Source organism: Lissotriton helveticus, chromosome 5_1 (genome assembly GCF_964261635.1).
Source record: "Lissotriton helveticus chromosome 5_1, aLisHel1.1, whole genome shotgun sequence".
Lineage (NCBI taxonomy): Eukaryota > Metazoa > Chordata > Amphibia > Caudata > Salamandridae > Lissotriton > Lissotriton helveticus.
In genome coordinates, this window is record NC_136065.1 from 593,677,727 (window position 1) to 593,698,766 (window position 21,040).

Consider the following 21,040-nt stretch of genomic DNA (forward strand, 5'->3'; position numbering starts at 1 on the left):
CAACAGCCCTCAAACCATCCGCAAAGTTCGATGCCAATTGGTCAGAGTCCCCATTAAGAGCCACCGCCAACTGGGTATCATCGGCGTATGACACCATAGTGAGACCCCAACTCTTCGCCACCTCCGCCAAAGGTTGAACGTACAGGTTAAAAAGAGTGGGGCTCAGCGCCGAGCCTTGCGGAACTCCTTGAGTGATAGCATGGGACTTAGTTCTGAACGGTGGCACCACAACTTGAAAAGATCGTTCCGAAAGGAACGATTGAAACCACTCCAGCGCCCTGCCTCAGATGCCTGCCTCACTAAGCCTTCGAATAAGAATGGTGTGAGATACAGTGTCAAAGGCGGCACTAAGGTCCAAAAGGACCAGTGCCGCCGTTTGACCTGAATCTAGTACAGAGCGGAGGTGTTCAACCATGAATAAAAGTGCCGTCTCTGTACTATGTCCAGGTCTAAAACCATTCTGTGTTGGATCCAATAGATGTGCAGATGCCAGGTGGTTTGTTAAGATGTTATTCACATGGGCCTCTGCAATCTTTGCCACCCAGGGAAGAAGGGAGATAGGTCGATAACTCTCCGGCTTCAGCGGATCCAATCCAGGCTTCTTTATTATGGGCATGACACAGGCAGCCTTCCAACTAGGTGGGACTGAACCGGTGGTAAGGGATTGCTCCACCAGATGGCGGATAGGAGGAAGGCAAAAGGACGCCGAGTCCATAAACTGGGCAGGTCTCAAAGGGTCATCCGGAGAGCCAGACTTGACCTTGGCTGCTAGGAGATTAAACTCCTGCTCCGATAGTATGGAGAGAGAGGCCAAACACTGAGAAGTACGTAATGTCAAGGTCGTACTGTCAGGGTCAACTTTAGGAAAAGAGCAGTAGATGGCATTTACTTTTTCCACAAAGAAGCTGGCTAACGACTCGCAGTGGGCAAGGGAACAGATTTCCGTAATAGGAGATCTGTTCGCTGTGAGCTCCTTCAAGACTTTAAAAACCAGTTTGGACGGATTAGAGCTCGCCTGGAACTCCTGTGCATAGTCATCAGCGCGGGCCCGGCAGACAGCTCTATGGTATAACTTTACCTTGGACTTTCAGGACTTTATCATAGTTCTTCCTCCATGCTCTTTCGGCTTGTCGGCAGGTAGCTTTAATACACCTGAGTGCCTCCGTATACCATGGATTAGGCTGAGCATGTCGATTCCTGCTCCAGCCGGCTGGGATTAGTTTGTCAAGGACTTTAACAATCCAATCGCAAAAGATGGTATAGCCGGTTGCAACGTCATCTGTATGAACCCGAGGTGTAGTGATCAAGAGACGGTGGAAATCCTCCAATTTGAGCTTTTTCCAGGGCCGCCTGAAAGATGTTTTACCAGGCTTCCCACTAAATTGTGTCACCATTGTGACCGAAAGCTCAATAAGGTAATGATCACTCCATCCATTGGGTCTAGGGGGAGAAACCTCGACCAGTTGAAGGTTTGTAAAAACCGGATCGAGGATATGACCTCCATCATGAGTCGGATGACGGACCAGTTGGAGTAGCTGTACTGCTTCAAGATCATCCAGCAGACCTCTAACCGCTGGTATCTCCATGGCATCAAAGTGTATATTGAGATCGCCGATGATGGTAATGTTAGAGGAGAACAGAGAAAGAGAGCTTACCAGCTCAGGAAGGGCTTTCCTGAAAGCACTGTCACTCCCTGGAGGGCGGTAAATCAAAAGACCTGACAATGTTTGATGCTGACTAAAGCCGATAGAAAAATGGGCACACTCAGCACCAGCCAAGTTCATGGGCTTCCAGGTACAAGTGAAGCAAGTTTTAAAAACCACGGCTATGCCTCCACCTCTCCCCTTGCGATTTAATGCATGGATTGCGTAGCCCGGAGGGAGGGCCAGATTAATAATGGCCGTATCCTCATCACCCAGCCAGGTCTCCGTCGTAAAGAAGACATCCGGGTTTTCTAAGGAGATAAGTTCATAAATATCTCGATGATGTTTCGACAAGGATCTGATGTTCAGATGCCACAGTTTACCGGCGATAGGGGGTGGAGGTTCCCTCTTGCGAAGCGGTAGTGCCTGGCTAGGAGCTATCGTCGGTGCCGATAGCTCCCACCATCCACATGGACAAGTATGAGGGCCGCATAGAGGATGCTGAGCTGAGTGCGAGCAAGAGGGCAAACATCGTCTAATCAGATGAAGATCCTGGCTGGAATACTGACGGATCATACTTACAGCACGATAGAGTCCCGCCACGTCCCGCGTCTCCCTTGCGCAGACGGGCGCAGACGGGCAGCACTCTGGCACGACTCCGGCACAGCGAAGGCGTCACAGCTGCGCGTCCCGCTGCGCGGAAGAGGGAAGCTTTAAATAGGCCGACCAATCCCGGCGCGAGCGCGAAGACGCTCCAAGATGGCGCCCGTAGTTGGAAAGCTGAGCCCAAAGCAAGATGGCGCCCACAGGACCACCCTCGGGACCAGGACCCGCCAAACGGCGGTGCAACTACCTTTTTAAATGCGGTGTGAGGGAGGGGGACGAACCCAGCCAAGACTCCGCTAAAAACAGGGGAGAAAGTGAGTAAACGAACAATCAAAGCAAATACAAAATTAGGGCAGTTAAAAACAAAAGCGCCAGCAGCAGCGCGTGCGCAGCAGTGGTACAATCTGTCCAGGCTGCCAGGAGAGTAGGTCCGCCTTAAATAGGCCGACCAATCCCGGCGGGAGCGCGAAGACGCTCCAAGATGGCGCCCGTAGTTGGAAAGCTGAGCCCAAAGCAAGATGGCGCCCACAGGACCACCCTCGGGACCAGGACCCGCCAAACGGCAGTGCTACTACCTTTTTAAATGCGGTGTGAGGGAGGGGGACGAACCCAGCCAAGACTCCGCTAAAAACAGGGGAGAAAGTGAGTAAACGAACAATCAAAGCAAATACAAAATTAGGGCAGTTAAAAACAAAAGCGCCAGCAGCAGCGCGTGCGCAGCAGTGGTAGAATCTGTCCAGGCTGCCAGGAGAGTAGGTCCGCCTTAAATAGGCTGACCAATCCCGGCGCGAGCGCGAAGATGCTCCAAGATGGCGCCCGTAGTTGGAAAGCTGAGCCCAAAGCAAGATGGCGCCCACAGGACCACCCACGGGACCAGGACCCGCCAAACGGCGGTGCAACTACCTTTTTAAATGCGGTGTGAGGGAGGGGGACGAACCCAGCCAAGACTCCGCTAAAAACAGGGGAGAAAGTGAGTAAACGAACAATCAAAGCAAATACAAAATTAGGGCAGTTAAAAACAAAAGCGCCAGCAGCAGCGCGTGCGCAGCAGTGGTAGAATCTGTCCAGGCTGCCAGGAGAGTAGGTCCGCCTTAAATAGGCCGACCAATCCCGGCGCGAGCGCGAAGACGCTCCAAGATGGCGCCCGTAGTTGGAAAGCTGAGCCCAAAGCAAGATGGCGCCCACAGGACCACCCTCGGGACCAGGACCCGCCAAACGGCGGTGCAACTACCTTTTTAAATGCGGTGTGAGGGAGGGGGACGAACCCAGCCAAGACTCCGCTAAAAACAGGGGAGAAAGTGAGTAAACGAACAATCAAAGCAAATACAAAATTAGGGCAGTTAAAAACAAAAGCGCCAGCAGCAGCGCGTGCGCAGCAGTGGTAGAATCTGTCCAGCTGGTGGTGGTGCTGGTGTTTGGACATGGTGGTGGTGGACGTGGTGGTAGTGGATATGGTGGTGGTGGATGTGGTGGTGGTGGACGTGGTGGTGGTGGATGTGGTGGTGGTGGACGTGGTAGTCGACATGGTGGTGGACATGGTGGTGGTGGATGTGGTGGTGGATGTGGTGGTGGTGGATGTGGTGGTGGATGTGGTGGTGGTGGACATGGTGGTGGTGGTGGATGTGGTGGTGATCGTAGTGGACGTGGTGGCCTTGGTGGTGGACGTGGTGGTGGTGGATGTGGTGGTGCTGGTGGTGGACGTTGTGGTGCTGGATGTGGTGGTGGTGGATGTGGTGGACGTGGTGGTGGTGTTGAATGTGGTGGTGGTGGATGTGGTGGTGGATGTGGTGGTGGTGGATGTGGTGGTGGTGGACATGGTGGTGTTGGACATGCTGGTGGCAGTGGATGTGGTGGTGGTGGACATGGTGGTTGTGGATGTGGTGGATGTGGTGGTGGAAGTGGTGGTGGTGGACGTGGTGGTGGTGGATGTGGTGGTGGTGGACGTGGTAGTGGACGTGGTGGTGGTGGATGTGGTGGTGAATGTGGTGGTGGTGGATGTGCTGGTGGTGGTGGAAGTAGTGGTGGAAGTGGTGGTGCTGGATGTGGTGGACATGGTGGTGGATGTTGTGGTGGACATCGTGGTGGTGGACGTGGTGGTAGTGGATGTGGTGGTGGACGTGGTGGTAGTGGATGTGGTGGTGGACATGGTGGTGGACATGGTAGTGGACATGATGGTGGTGGTGGTGAACATGATGGTGGTGGTGGTGGACATGGTGGTGGACGTGGTAGTGGACGTGGTGGATGTGGTGGTGAACGTGGTAGTGGACATGGTGGTGGTGGACGTGGTGGTGTTGGACGTGGTGGTTGTGGTGGTGGTGGACGTGGTGTTGGTTTTGGACGTGGTGGTGGTGGTGGACGTGGTGATGGTGAACTTGGTGGTGGACATGATGGTGATGAACATGCTGGTTGTAGTGGACATGGTGGTGGACATGGTGGTGGTGGATGTGGTGGTGGTGGTGGACATGGTGGTGGACGTGGTGGTGGTGGTCGTGGTGGACGTGGTGGTGGAAGTGATGGAGGACATGGTGGTGGTGGTGGACATGGCTGACGTGGTGGTGGTGGACATGGTGGTCATGGACATGGTGGTGAAGGACATGGTGGTGAAGGACATGGTGGTGAAGGACATGGTGGTGGATGTGGTGGTGGACGTGGTGGTGGACATGGTGGTTGTGGACATGGTGGTGGACATGGTGGTGGTGGTGGACGTGGTGGTGGACATGGTGGTGGACGTGGACGTGCTGGTGATGGACGTGGTGGTGGATGTGGTGGTGGACATGGTGGTGGTGGATATGGTGGTGGGGCTGGTGGTGGATGTGGTGGTGGTGGATGTGGTGGTGGTGGACGTGGTGGTGGTGAACATGGTGGTGGTGGATGTGGTGGTGGACATGGTGGTAGATGTGTTTTTGGTGGTGGACATGGTGGTGGAGGATGTGGTGGTGGTGGACGTGGTGGTGGACATGGTGGTGATCATGGTAGTTGACGTTGTGGATGTGGTGGTGGTGGACGTGGTGGTGGTGGATGTGGTGGTTCTGGTGGTGGACATGGTGGTGGATGTGGTGGCGGTGGATGTGGTGGACGTGGTGTTGGACGTGATGGTGGTGGATGTGGTGGTGGTGGAAATGGTGGTGATGGACGTGGTGGTGGATGTGGTGGTGGTGGTCGTGGTGGTGGACATGGTGGTGGTGGATGTGCTGGTGGTGGTGGACATGGTGGTAGTGGATGTGGTGGTGGATGTGGTGGTGGTGGACATGGTGGTGGACATGGTGGTGGTGGACGTGGTGGTAGTGGACGTGGTGGATGTGGTGGTGGTGGATGTGGTGGTGGTGGACTTGGTGGATGTGGTGGTGAATGTGGTAGTGGTGGACGTGCTGGTGGGGGTGGATGTTGTGGTGGATGTGGTGGTGGACGTGGTGGTGGTGGACATGGTGGTGGTGGATGTGGTGGTGCTGGTGGTGGACATGGTGGTGGTGGATGTGGTGGACATGGTGGTGGATGTGGTGGTGGTGGATGTTGTGGACGTGGTGGTGGTGTTGGACATGGTGGTAGTGATGTGGTGGACGTGGTGGTGAATGTGGTGGTGGTGGATGTGGTGGTGGTGGACGTGGTGGTGGACATGGTGGTGGTGGACGTGCTGGTGGCAGTGGACGTGGTGGTGATGGACATGGTGGTTGCGGATGTGGTGGTGGACGTGGTGGAGGTGGACGTGGTAGTGGTGGATGTGGTGGACGTGCTGCTGAAAGTGGTGGTGGTGGACGTGCTGGTGGGGGTTGATGTGGTGGTGGACGTGGTGGGGGATGTGGTGGTGGGGGATGTGGTGGTGGTGGACGCGGTGGTGGTGGATGTGGTGGTGGACGTGGTGGTAGTGTTCATGGTGATGGTGGACGTGGTGGTGGACGTGGTGGTGGTGGACATGGTGGTTGATGTGGTGGTGGTGGACGTGGTGGTGGACATCGTGGGGGTGGACATCATGGTGGTGGACGTGCAGGTGGTGGATGTGGTGGTGGATGAGGTGGTGTGGACGTGGTGGTGGTGATCGTGGTGGTGGACATGGTAGTGGACATGGTGGTGGACATGGTCGTGGTGGACATGCTGGTGGTGGATGTGGTGGTGGTGGATGTGGCGGTGGTGGATGTGGCAGTGGTGGACATGGTGGTGGTGGACATGGTGGTGGTGGATGTAGTGGTGGACATGGTGGTGGTGGTGATGGACGTGGTGGTGGACATGGTGGTGGTGGACGTGGTGGATGTGGGGGTGGACGTAGTGGTGGTCGTGGTGTTGGATGACGTGTTGGTGGTGGACATGGTGATGGACATTGTGGTGGTGGATGTGGTGGTGGACATGGTGGTGGAGATGGTGGTGGTGGACATGGTGGTGGTAGACGTGGTGGATGTGGTGGTGGTGGACGTGGTGGTGGTGGACATGGTGGTGGTGGTGGGCGTGGTGATGGTGGATGTGGTGGTGGACATGGTGGGGGCAGACATGCTGGTGGTAGTGAACGTGGTGGTGGTGGATGTGGTGGTGGTGGTTGTGGTGGACGTGGTGGTGGTGGACGTGGTGGTGGACATGGTGGAGGACATGGTGGTGGTGGACATGGTGATGGAGAACATGGTGGTGGTGGACGTGGTGGTGGTGGACGATATGGTGGTGGGGCTGGTGGTGGATGTGGTGGTGGTGGATGTGGTGGTGGTGGACGTGGTGGTGGTGGACATGGTGGTGGTGGATGTGGTGGACATGGTGGTGGATGTGGTGGTGGTGGATGTTGTGGACGTGGTGGTGGTGTTGGACGTGGTGGTAGTGATGTGGTGGACGTGGTGGTGAATGTGGTGGTGGTGGATGTGGTGGTGGTGGACGTGGTGGTGGTGGACGTGCTGGTGGCAGTGGACGTGGTGGTGATGGACATGGTGGTTGCGGATGTGGTGGATGTGGTGGTGGACGTGGTGGTGGACGTGGTGGAGGACGTGGTGGAGGTGGACGTGGTGGTGGTGGATGTGGTGGACGTGCTGCTGAAAGTGGTGGTGGTGGATGTGCTGGTGGGGGTTGATGTGGTGGTGGACGTGGTGGGGGATGTGGTGGTGGACGTGGTGGTGATGGATGTGGTGGTGGACGTCGTGGTAGTGTTCATGGTGATGGTGGACGTGGTGGTGGACGTGGTGGTGGTGGACGTGGTGGTTGATGTGGTGGTGGTGGACGTGGTGGTGGACATCGTGGGGGTGGACATCGTGGTGGTGGACATGCAGGTGGTGGATGTGGTGGTGGATGAGGTGGTGTGGACGTGGTGGTGGTGATCGTGGTGGTGGACATGGTAGTGGACATGGTGGTGGACATGGTGGTGGTGGACATGCGAGTGGTGGTGGATGTGGTGGTGGTGGATATGGCGGTGGTGGACATGGTGGTGGTGGACATGGTGGTGGTGGATGTAGTGGTGGAAATGGTGGTGGTGGTGATGGACGTGGTGGTGGACATGGTGGTGGTGGACGTGGTGGATGTGGTGGTGGTGGTGGTGGACGTAGTGGTGGTCGTGGTGTTGGATGACGTGTTGGTGGTGGACATGGTGGTGGACATGGTGGTGGTGGATGTGGTGGTGGACATGGTGGTGGAGATGGTGGTGGTGGACATGGTGGTGGTAGACGTGGTGGATGTGGTGGTGGTGGACGTGGTGGTGGTGGACATGGTGGTGGTGGACGTGGTGATGGTGGACGTGGTGGTGGACATGGTGGGGGCAGACATGCTGGTGGTAGTGAACGTGGTGGTGGTGGATGTGGTGGTGGTGGTGGTGGTTGTGGTGGACGTGGTGGTGGTGGACGTGGTGGTGGACATGGTGGAGGACATGGTGATGGAGAACATGGTGGTGGTGGACGTGGTGGTGGTGGACGTGGTGGTGGACATGGTGGTGGTGCTGGACGTGGTGGTGAACGTGGTGGTGGTGGTGGACGTGGACGTGCTGGTGGTGGTGGTGGACGTGGTGGTGGACGTGGTGGTGGACATGGTGGTGGTGGTGGACGTGGTGGCGGTGGATGTGGTGGACAGGGTGGACGTGGTGGTGGAGGTTGGGGCGTAAGAATAAGGTTATAGATTTGGTCAAATGGTTCCATTTCTAAATGCGATATTGGCGCCCAGACTAACCATCAGAGGCCCGCGCGGTTCATTATGGATTGTTATGTTGCTGGTATCACTGAGCGCCGATTGTATGGCTGCCCGTGAGCCCATATGACCGCTGTGAGTGCTTTTGTTTCCTGGATGTATGTCACGCTGTATATACGAACTGTGTTTACTGGTGCTTTTGTGCGTCTTTCAGGCAGATTGCTCCAAATGGTCAAGAACCATGTGACGCTCGTAGTAAAGGTACAGGTAATGTGCCAAACTACACTAAACAGTGCGGCACGACTATTTTTGTACTCTGTGCCTACCAAAAGCGAATATGTCCTTGTGTAATGTAACTGGGTCTCATGTAAAACGCTCCAATGTAAGATAACTGGTACTCATGTAAAGCACATTATTAAATGTCACCCACGAATAAATGCACAGCCCACATGCAAACAAATGTAAAGAAAAAGTGCCGCCAGTAAAAGATCCAGTCCCGGAGGGCTGGGCCAAAATTGGACAGAGAGGCAACCAGGAGGGATTAAAATACCTCCGGTGCAATCATTGAACCCGCTTTTGCATAAATCGTGATGCCAAACAACGCGCACAAATGAAAACTGCAGGTGGGGCAGAAACACAATTTCAGAATCTGTATTGATTCCAAGAAGCTCTCGAATGCCAAGAGCAGCGCATGACCAGCCGAGACCTAAAAAATATGTTCATTTACCCAGTGCTTAATTTATGCCGTTGTTTGGCGGCACTGGCACTTATTTTTGATAGTCCACCGCACGGTGGCAGTTTTTTGTATAACTTAGAGCAGACCATATCAGTAACAAATTGTAGTAGTACATTTTACATGAAAAAATAATAATACTAGCTCACCCAGGCCCTTCCCACAGCTTTAGATCACATGAAAATGTCCAAATTGTCACATTGGCTGGAGTATGACGGGTAGTAGGTATTGCTGACCCTGGCATTCAGGAGCATTAGCTGGGCCAGCGGGTGGTGCAAGCTGAATTTCTTGGCCCATGACACTTATTATTATTTTTTTACAAATTGATCATTGTGTGTACCACAATACTGCGGTTTAAATATTGATTCCACAGTATTGATTACCAGGGTATCATCATGGTAAACAGATGTGGATTTAGGAATAGTAAATCTACTGCTGCCTACATTTTCTCTCTTTGAAGGTATAGCGATAGTTGCGATTGTGGAGTCGATAATCAGCACGTGTTGATGTTAAAACCAATCATTGTGATATAGAACAGTTCATTTGTTTCTTTGCCTTTGTGTTCATATTTTTAAAGTACAGTGGCACATGCATGGTATGTTTTCTTATTTAAAGATTTCTGTTATGATCATCAAACATGTAGAGAACATTGACACAAAGCGTTAGAGCCATTAATGCTACTAATCACACAGAGTATGTCAATAAACACATCAGCTTCATGACACAGCAGCTTCCTCCCAGGTTGTCGAAGTGGACAGTAGAGAATGCTGAATGTTAGTGCCAGAAACCTGGTGGTAAAAATAATGCTGAGTTGAAATGCTCCAAAAAGAAGAGATGAAAAATGTGGTGAATGGAAAGAGAGGGAAGAGGAGTTCTGGAGAATTTGTACCACCAACATGTCCTAGAATGGGACTGAGGATATTTTCAGAAATCTACATTTATACGGTGGCGGCTCACAGAGGGAGTGCTGTGAGCCGCTGGGCGAGGGAAGGGCAGGGTGGGGGGGGGGGTAGTGGAGTCGGACATATGACGGCAAGGAGTAAAGTAAGTAAATAAATAGATAAACTCGGCGATGCAAAGAGCGCAAGGTAAATAGTTTTATCTGTGAGCCGCCACTGCATTAATTCCATTTGTAGGATAGAAGACTAGCTCTCCCTACAGTTTGAAGACTCTTCAAGGGTACAAATCTTTATATAAATATAACTACCGCACAATGCAATCCAACTCTGTCTCTGAAGACAGGTGAGGTGGACTTACAATGACGTCGATATGTGGGTTGAGGTGCTTGATTGCGGCAGCTGATCCCGCCAGAAGCCCACAGTGACCGCCTGCTGGGAGGATCACGGCGTCGAGCTTCGGTACCTGCTCATAGATCTCCAGTCCTACAGTGCCAAGCCCAGCCAGGAACACAAGGCTGTCCTCCCTGGGAGAAGAAAGAAGTAAATCAGAGTGAGGGAAGGACACAATGAGCTCAGGAAAGGGAAGAAGGGAGACCTGTCTGTCCCAGGGGGTAATCAATAACACTGTAGAGGAAATATTTTATATTGTACTTTTGGAAGTTGGGAATGATATTATTATTATCAGATTTTATTGTAAGTATTTTTCTGGTTGCAAAACACCCCCTTTTTTATTTGTGTGGATTAAAAATAAGCACGCCGCTGCTTCCTTATAGCCTTCCGGGTGGTCAGCCACCCCACTAAGCCGGAGGATGTCATCACATCTGTCTTCTCGAGTAGACCGCCTGCTCAAGTTAAGGATCCTACCTGCCTGGTTGGGATGACATTGCCAAAACTGAATCCTTTAGTGTAGAAGATGCTCTTTTGGTAAACCTGAATTTCGAAGCAGGCCTCCGTGTTATTGTGGCCCTCTAATCCTTTATTTTATTTTTTTCTCGACAAACCCTCAGGAGGGGGTTTATTTGTTAAGAAGAAAAATATAAATTTCCCTACCATGCACAGAGTTTTCTCTGTGCATGCCAGGCACATTCTTCTGTTCCTACCCAGGACCTCCTTGCCACGCTCGGCAGTAGAATGCAGGAAAATCAGTGATCGAAGCCTCCCTTCTATAGGGTGGCACATTAGTCATTGTCACTTGGGGGTTCTCTGGTTGACAGGCTCCCAGGGGTGGCTCCTCCGCTAAGGTGGAGGCGCATAGCCCCACTGCTTTCAAAGCAGTGAATAAAGGAAAAATAAAATGATAACAAAGTTATTATCATTTTATTTTTGGTAGCCGGGGGTGGGGTTAGGGCGGTGCCGGGCTGGGGTCACAGAGGGAGGAGTGGTGGTCACACTCTCAGTGCGCATGACTGTTTGGCTGGCCGTCTTGGGCTGACCAAACAGCCATGCGCACTTTGCATGTTACCCACCAGGCTGTAATGCACAGCCAGGTGGGGAACTTGCACATGCTCCCTGTCCCTGTCTGAGCGCTAAACCATGGCACTCAGACCAATCACAACACTGCATTAAAGCATTTTGATTCGCTAGGGGAGCCTGAAGTGTGCTTCCGACTTCCTTTCTGAGATGTCAATAGGGAAGCGGAGGAGATACGTGGCGGGCCGAACCCCGCAAACCCGTTCCCTTCCAGCCGCCTCTGCAGACTCCGGGGTTCAGGCTTTTTGACAGTGGACCCCCCTGACAATGTGCCATTTGAAGCATTTATTTTCCCCACCTCTGAAAGATTGACGTACATTTATTTTCACTATGCATATTGGGGGGTAAGTTTATAAATGTCACCAGAACCTCACAATAGCCATATAAGAGCAACAGGTTACCAAGTATATATTTTCATATTCCTTGTTTATTATGGTGCAGTTAGCATGAAAACACGGAAATCTTTATTGAAAACAATAAGTGTAATGGATGAATTAACTATTCCACTTATTTTCTTAAGAAGGTAGTTTTTTTTTGTAAAAACATGTTTTGTTTGCTTAAGAAAAAAGACAACTGGCTGTAAATGTTTATATTGTTGAAGCTCTTGTCTAGATATCTAATTTTATGAGTTAAGGGAATTTACATACCTATATTTAATGTAATGAACAATGATCAAATGTTGGCAAATAATTAAAGCATGCAGCCAATGACTGGATAAGAAAATTGATACTGTCTAAGGATGAAAAGAAAAAGAAATTTGTAGAGCGCAACTAATACCTTGGGGTGTCTAGGCGCTAATCCCCTATAAACTGCAGCCCCTACAAGAGTCGAGGAGCAGATGGATGGTTTACTGGTTAAATAGCCACGTTTTAAAACTTTTCCTGAAGTCAAGCAGGATTGATTTGGTCTTAAGTGCTAAAGGTAGTGTGTCCCACAATCTTGCTGTGTTATGGCATGATTTGTGGACATACATATATATACCTCTACATGGATGCCTTTTTAGGTCTCGTGACCTTAAATGCGCGCAAGCGCATTGAGGAACGAGAATTCAAGTGCTCGCAATACTCTTCAAACTAAGGGCTTCGGTCCTTGGCGTTTTCTTGAAGTTCACGTGGCCACAGGCACGCGCTTTTGGGCCATAAACTCTGTTCCCCACAGCCTTGCATTCATTTCTCCTCCCCCTCCCCAGCCAGCTTCCCCCAGGCCGTAGCAGCACTCCTCCCACACTCCCATACTTCAAAGGCTTATCACTTCACACGGCCGCAGGCCGTTCAAGGCTTATCACTTCACACGGCCGCAGGCCGTGCAACCAGAGCACTTCAGTTGGTGCGCAGCCCCCCTCCCAGCACTGCCTTGTTAATCTCGGCCAGGCTCCGCATTTCACCCATTGAAATAACTTTAGAGCAGCATAAAAGGGTATACAAACAAAGTAATGTAACTAAACAGAACATATATTCTTAACTAAATGTGGCATATACATGGATAATATATGGAATGTATGTAAGCATAACATACCATGTGCAGATTCAGAGTGCAGTGTGCAGAGTGCAGTGTGCAGATTGTGAGTGCAGATTGTGAGTGCAGATTGTGAGTGCAGAGTGCAGAGTGCAGAGTGCAGATTCAGAGTGCAGATTCAGAGTGCAGATTCAGAGTGCAGAGTGCAGAGTGCAGATTCAGAGTGCAGATTCAGAGTGCAGAGTGCAGATTCAGAGTGCAGATTCAGAGTGCAGATTCAGAGTGCAGATTCAGAGTGCAGAGTACAGCACCGGCAGCAGCAGTGCAAGCTTCCCTCACACACAGAGCAGGTACAGCACAGACAGCAACAGTGCAAGCTTCCCTCACACATAGAGAAGGTAAAGCACAGGCAGCAGCAGTGCAAGCTTCCCTCACACACGGAGCAGGTACAGCACAGGCGGCAGCAGTGCAAGCTTCCCTCACACACAGAGCAGATACAGCACAGGCAGCAGCAGTGCAAGCTTCCCTCACACACGGAACAGGTAGAGCACAGGCGGCAGCAGTGCAAGCTTCCCACACACACAGAGCAGGTAGAGCACAGGCAGCAGCAGTGCAAGCTTCCCTCACACACAGATCAGGTACAGCACAGGCAGCAGCAGTGCAAGCTTCCCTCACACATAGAACAGGTACAGCACAGGCCGCAGCAGTGCAAGCTTCCCTCACACACAGAACAGGTACAGCACCGGCAGCAGCAGTGCAAGCTTCCCACACAGACAGAGCAGGTACAGCACAGGGAGGAGCAGTGCAAGCTTCCCTCACACACAGAGCAGGTACAGCACAGGAGGCAGCAGTGCAAGCTTCCCTCACACACAGAGCAGGTACAGCACAGGCGGCAGCAGTGCAAGCTTCCCTCACACACAGAGCAGGTAAAGCACAGGCAGCAGCAGTGCAAGCTTCCCTCACACACAGAGCAGGTACAGCACAGGCTGCAGCAGTGCAAGCTTCCCTCACACTCAGAGCAAGTACAGCACAGGCGGCAGCAGTGCAAGCTTCCCTCACACACAGAGCAGGTACAGCACAGGCAGCAGCAGTGCAAGCTTCCCTCACACTCAGAGCAAGTACAGCACAGGCGGCAGCAGTGCAAGCTTCCCTCACACGCGGAACAGGTACAGCACAGGCGGCAGCAGTGCAAGCTTCCTCACACACAGAGCAGGGACAGCACAGGCAGCAGCAGTGCAAGCTTCCCTCACACACAGAGCAGGTACAGCACAGGCGGCAGCAGTGCAAGCTTCCCTCACACAGAGAGCAGGTACAGCACAGGCGGCAGCAGTGCAAGCTTCCCTCACACACAGAACAGGTACAGCACAGGCGGCAGCAGTGCAAGCTTCCCTCACACACAGAGCAGGTACAGCACAGGCAGCAGCAGTGCAAGCTTCCCTCACACACAGAGCAGGTACAGCACAGATAGCAGCAGTGCAAGCTTCCCTCACACACGGAGCAGGCACAGCACAGGCCGCAGCAGTGCAAGCTTCCCTCTCACATGGAGCAGGTACAGCTCAGGCAGCAGCAGTGCAAGCTTCCCTCACACACAGAGCAGGTTCAGCACAGACAGCAGCAGTGCAAGCTTCCCTCACACACAGAGCAGGTACAGCACAGGCGGCAGCAGTGCAAGCTCCCCTCACACACAGAACAGGTACAGCACAGGCGGCAGCAGTGCAAGCTTCCCTCACACACAGAGCAGGTACAGCACAGGCGGCAGCAGTGCAAGCTTCCCTCACACACAGAGCAGGTACAGCACAGGCGGCAGCAGTGCAAGCTTCCCTCACACACAGAACAGGTACAGCACAGGCGGCAGCAGTGCAAGCTTCCCTCACACTCAGAGCAGGTACAGCACAGGCAGCAGCAGTGCAAGCTTCCCTCACACACAGAGCAGGTACAGCACAGACAGCAGCAGTGCAAGCTTCCCTCACACACGGAGCAGGCACAGCACAGGCTGCAGCAGTGCAAGCTTCCCTCTCACATGGAGCAGGTACAGCGCAGGCAGCAGCAGTGCAAGCTTCCCTCACACACGGAACAGGTACAGCACAGGGAGGAGCAGTGCAAGCTTCCCTCACACACGGAGCAGGTACAGCACAGGCAGCAGCAGTGCAAGCTTCCCTCACATGGAACAGGTACAGCACAGGGAGGAGCGGTGCAAGCTTCCCTCACACATAAAACATGTAAAGCTCAGACAGAAGTTCTACTTGTTTCTTCTCTCTCACACTCACACACACACACACACACACATGCACCGATATAGCACAGGCAGCATCAGTGCAAGCATCCCTTGCATAACAGGTGCAGCACAGGCAGCAGCAGGGCGGGTGCGCACACACACACACACACACACACACACACTCCCCCCCTCCCCAACACCATCCCCTGTATAGAGAACAGTTACAACACAGGCAGCAGCTGTGCAAGCTTCCCGCACGTCGAATATTCCAGCACTGACAGCAGCACTGCTTGTTTCTCTCACACACCAGGATACAGCACAAACCGTAGCAGGCAAGCTTCCATTAGTCTCAGTACAGGAAGAGCCTCCTTCATATTTATAATTATAATCCTTATTATTGCAATTATTTTTAAATGACCATTCGTATAGCATTAACAAACACTACCAAAACAAAATCTCTTGGTGCTATTAACCTCATGCGTGCGGGCGGAATTCCGCTCGTACGCGGAGTTTTGCGAAACCGCATTTTACGTGACGAGCTGGGCTCGTCATCAGCGTAGCAGGAGGCTACCTCATGACGAGCCCAGCTCGTCATCAGCGTGGAAGGGGTTAAGTCAACAAGGACTACAAGTAGAAAGGGTGTGTTTTATGCACCGCTTGCAGGTTGTCAAAACACATAAATTGAAGGCATTGTCATTTAGAATGCCAGTAGCTCTCAAAATCTCGCAAATACGAGACCTATTGCATTGCAAATGCTTGTTTTTATAGAGCACAAGAGAGTGAAAAAAGCTTTTTCTTTGGGTGAAAGCATTCATGCAACATACTTACTCCTCGACGAACAGATATCCGTTCTCCTGGGCCAATCTCCGGGCATGGTTGCGGGAATCCTGAGCAGTGGAGCCATATGAAATGACCAGGGCACCATAATCTCGACATATCTTCACCCGCGCAGGAGGCACACTTGTGGGCACAATGATGAAGATTGGTATGGTCAGCTCTGAGGCGTGGAAGGCCACAGCCACAGCAAAGCTGTTGTCCGATGAAACTATCACGCCTTTCCTCTGCTGCTCCTGCAAAGACAAGTAGGCTTTGAGTTGTGAAGGCTGGTCATAGCTCGTAGGATAGACCTTTGAGCTTAGGGGTCACTGTAGAGATAAATGCACAACCTGAAGGCCATAGATTTCAATTCCAAGGCTAATTTCTTCCCTCTGAGACCAATTAAGTGGGAAGCAGGTAGCAGTGGTCTTTTACTAGCTTTGCAAATCAAGGTGATATCCAAGAATGGCCAATATGTGCCCCGGATTGAAACGAAAAAGGATCCAGTTTGTGTCTCACGCTCTCACTACCAATAACATTTGCCAATATATACTGTATATTGTTCAAGGGTAACCCACCATTCACATTCATACACTGCACTGTCTTATCACTGAACGCTGTTTTATCACTGAACTAATTTTAATGTAAAAATGTCTAGTTTATTCAATATAATTAAACCTTTTTTTTTTATCCCTAAGTACTATCTTGATTAAAACATACTGTATGCATTATTGCATTAATATACATCGATAGTGTTTATTCTAAAATGTTAAAACCATTATTCATACTGTGCACAAATATCACATGAATATCTCTCTAACAAGTTCAAAACGTTTTTTTATATCAAACTTATTTTGATCTACACGGTCACTAAGGTGACAATGATTATTTCCAATACCATAATGCACAAAGAAAAACAATATTCATCACAAGTAGTCAACTTGTGATGAATATTGCTTTTCTTTGTGTATTATGGTATTGAAATTAATCATTGTCACATCTGTGATCGTGTAGATATTTCTTTTTTAATGTAAAACAACATTGATTTATATTATTGCAATATTTTAAATTGTATATACGCTACATATGGGCATATGTTATTGGTAGTGAGAGCATGAGACACAAGAGGGATCCTTTTTTATTTCAATTTGTTTTTAACCCTATCCTTTTTGGTTAGGAGGGTATCTCACTCATAATTGTGGAGTAATGTGTGCCTCGGCTATTCTGAATCAACCCTGAAACCGGTGAGTCATGGACAGGCACAGGGGACATAGTCCTAGCTGTAGAAGCTCCATCAGGAAATAATGAGGTGTACTGGCTTTTAAAGTAAAGACACACACTTGACCTATTGGGAACTGAATAGAGATTTGCTTCACCTTTTGCTTTCCATATCCAACACATTCAGGCAACAGCCCTACACCCACAACTATGGTAGCATTCTCCCTACCTGCTGGAGCGTGGTCAGCATGTACAGCACGCCTCGCTCCTTGGCCGATCCAGTGAACTGTAAATACTCCTTCTTGAGGTAAATGTCCACGCCATACTGCTTCGAGAGCCTCGAGTACTGAAATAGAAGAAAGATATATAATGTCCTGTGACCAGATGTGTGAGAGGCCATTCCTGGCACATTTTTTACTTCAAAAAGATCAGATCCTACCTGAAGGAAGCAATGATTCTACAATAATGTGAGACACTCACTGTAGTGTAGGTCAATTGTTGCTCTGCTAAGGACCATTCAGTCCTTTCACAGCAGTAGCCAATATGCCCACGCGCCCAGATGCTGATTGCACTACACTCAATTAGAACTGACCTGGTAGGCAAATACTTCGACGGCGAGTTAGGCTTCGGGAAGATTTAAATGTTAGACCCTCTTGCTTCGAATGTACTCTATCTCTTGTTTCATGTTGGTATCTTCCCTCTCTGTTTAGGCCCCATGAGCGAGGAATTAGATCATTCAAGCCTGCATTATTTATTGTCAGCTAGTGACCCATGCAAATTGGGCATGGTTGCCAAATACCTGAATTTATTATTCCCTGATAGAAGAATGCATCAGCAAGAGTGTGGCCTCTTTCTTCCTTTCTGATGGCATCTAGTGGTCCATGACTTAGTTGCTTCTCCTTCCTTTACAGAAGCTGATGAGAAGAAAAGACGTAAATGTCCCCTGGGGAAAACTATCTGTGTCCTCTTGCACAATCAAGCATAGTTGACTGGCAAATTTACTTTATGTAGCCGATTGTAACATTGTATGCAGACTTGAGTATATTGGTTTATCATAAACCAAAGTGGGGGGTGGGGGGAAGTCCTGTGGAGGTTATTGGACCTACTATGGACAAATGAATGAATGGTGGGATTGGTGTTATTCTTTTAAAGATGTTATGATGCAACAGTATACTGTACTTGCTTATACCTAGCTTAGAGACAGCTTTAGATGTTTTACCAGTCTCATTCATTTAAAGAATAAATCATGAATAAAAATACATCGATAGCGGGACTTTGGGCCAGCCCCTCTTCATCCATTGCTCTGTTAAACTGTCATTCACATTTTAATTCAACCCACCACAGCAAGCAGCAAAGGGCAATGGGCCAACCCTCCTAGCCACCATCTATATCTCTGGTAGTGTGAGTGACGGTGTTTTGTCTGCTCACGTTTGTACATTGCCTAACAGTTAGTACATTGCACTCCGGTAGTATGGCTTGTAGACTAAAACCTCATTTCTGATTTGGCTTGTTTTTGGTGCGGGCCGAGCACCTCAGCATTAGCAGTTTTACTTTTTTTTACTATCAAATAATCTTTGCTTCACTTTTCTAGTTCTTCCTATGTTTGTTTTCTCTGGATCGAATAGACATGACTCTTGGGTCAATCCATGTGGTTGTGGAAGATACTCTGAAAACTTGACACACACATAAACTGATCAGGAACATCACATTTGCCACAAACAGTAAATTGCCACTGTAGTTCCTCTGATATCTTGCTCAAACCATGGCCCTCTCTTTATGTGTCCAGTTCACCGCTGATGTTGGGTCAGGTAGGTTGATGAAAACCATCATGTACCAGATCCTTGTCACTTTGTCTCTCTGTCGCAGACGTCAGGCAAGTGTAGTAACAGGAAGCCAAGATGGGAAAAGGATGATGGGCCTTACACAGGGGTAGATGAAGTAAAGGGTGGTGGGGCGAGGCAGGGGCGGTGGCAGAGTTGCAGGGAGGGAACTGGGACAGCGAATGGCTGAGTGGGGGGCAGAGGGCAGTCAGTGGAAACAGGGGAAAGCATATGGGTAAAAGCAGCTAGAGGTGTTTACTAGTAGCAGGTAATGAGCTGGGAGCTGGCTGAGCTCACAAAAGCAACGGCGAGGCCAGATGGCACACAGACCTTCTCGTGCTATGTGCCAAGGATCTGGATGTCTCTCCCTACACAAGTCCAACATGCTTCTCTGCTCATTCACTTCCAGAAAGGGCTTATGATGCACCTCTTCAAGCAGCACCTCATCCTTCTGTAACTACCTCACCCAACTATGAAGGAGTTTGAAGAGACCCTCCCTCATTCCTTCCTGTTCTTCTCCCTCTCTTTTCCAGAACATTTTAGATTGATACATTTACCTTGGTGCATATGTACAGGAGATCAGTTGGGTGGGAGTTTGGTCAGCCAGAAATTTAGGAAATGATGCAGGGAGCTCTTGAAGAAATATTACTGAGGGTTGTGGTTGTGAAGAGAACTGGGAGCAAAATTATCACGAGTAGGAGCCAGAAGGTGAGGGGCGTCATGCAGGAATCAGTCCCGAAAGGAAACAATTTCGCGACTGGATAAGTCTACCTGTGCCACGGTGTAGTAACGCAAACGGATAGGCCCTTCCGCAGAATGGGGTCACTCCTATTCCTCACAGATATTCATAGGCTACAGGACTGAAAGGGGGTATTCCTGAACCTGCACGAGCCACAGGGGCTGTGTTACATGTGTTAGGAGAACAACATGTTTGAAAGGTTCTGTATGATGTCATCAAACTTGCCCTGCCTTGATCACCCTGAACTTCTCAAAATCACCACGAGAACTGTGAACAGACAGATTTATAGGAATACTTATTTTCTGAACAACTGGACTTGTAAGAGACGACAACAGTTTAGTGTTGACAGGAGATCTATTGCTTAAGACAAAACTTGGTTAAATGCACATTGACCAGTTGTGCCCTACTGTGATCTGCTCTTCTCCGTCACCAACACATTGCACTCAAAATTATAAAAGCCACATAAAGGGTCTTCCCTACACTGGACCAGCAGACCCATTAGTACAGTGACAGAACTCGGCCACATTGGTCCTACCTGTCAGGCCTGCCCGATATATACAGACCTAACGCTGGATAAACCGAAACAATGAAATGTTGCATAAACCAATTAACAAAAACAGAGATTAAATTATGAGTACATGTATTAATATTTTATTGGGGGGCTAGCCATGACACCTTTGGATTTCTCTCTTGCCCTGTAGAAAGGCATTAGCCCTCTGAGGGTACAGAACCAGCACATTAGCTAAGTGCACCAAGGAATGCAGTGTAAATGTTTTGGAGACAATTTACCAACGGTAGTTGAGGAGTAGGAGATGGGCGGGCCGTTGGGTGCTTTTACTGTTGAGTAGTACCATGACTGCACCTTATTTTGAATTATTCAGAGATGGCCATTCTGGGACCCTTTTAAAAGTGAGTCCCCCTGGCCTACATACAGCCTAGGAGGACCAGAAATGATATTACATTATAGGTCCAGAGAGGGATATGCTGCATCTGTAGGGTAGAGTCAGAGGCTACATGTCCTAAGATCTCAGCAGTATATGCTGCTGAGAAGAGCAAAACAGGTGGTGTACCTATATTGAGAGTGATCAGGCGAATGAAACATAAATTGTTAGCAAGAAAAAGATTGGTCGGTTAAACCATTTTCTCTTTTTTTCTTTCAAAGAGGGACACCAGTCCATGACATAGGATCAGTGAGGTCAGGAAGATGAGTCTAGAGTAGCTTAACTTATTTTAGGGACCATAGTCCTGAGCACCTTAGAGTTGTCATGTATTCCTATAGGTCCTGAATCGATCCCCCTATTCCTGACCCTATTCTAGTTAAACAAACTAACAAGTTAACTAGCAG

General features: G+C 50.2%; 1 protein-coding gene across 1 annotated transcript in view; it reads right to left on the reverse strand.

Moving 5' to 3' along the window:
* Positions 1-21,040, reverse strand: part of LOC144754759 (L-threonine ammonia-lyase-like) — a 279,218-nt gene that overhangs the window by 158,755 nt on the left and 99,423 nt on the right. Inside the window, exons 4-6 of the mRNA XM_078642948.1 lie at positions 17,366-17,482; positions 15,931-16,172; positions 10,321-10,486 (exon numbers count right to left, since the gene is read on the reverse strand). Coding sequence (XP_078499074.1) covers positions 10,321-10,486; positions 15,931-16,172; positions 17,366-17,482 — 525 coding nt within the window. The remainder of the gene's footprint in view (positions 1-10,320; positions 10,487-15,930; positions 16,173-17,365; positions 17,483-21,040) is intronic.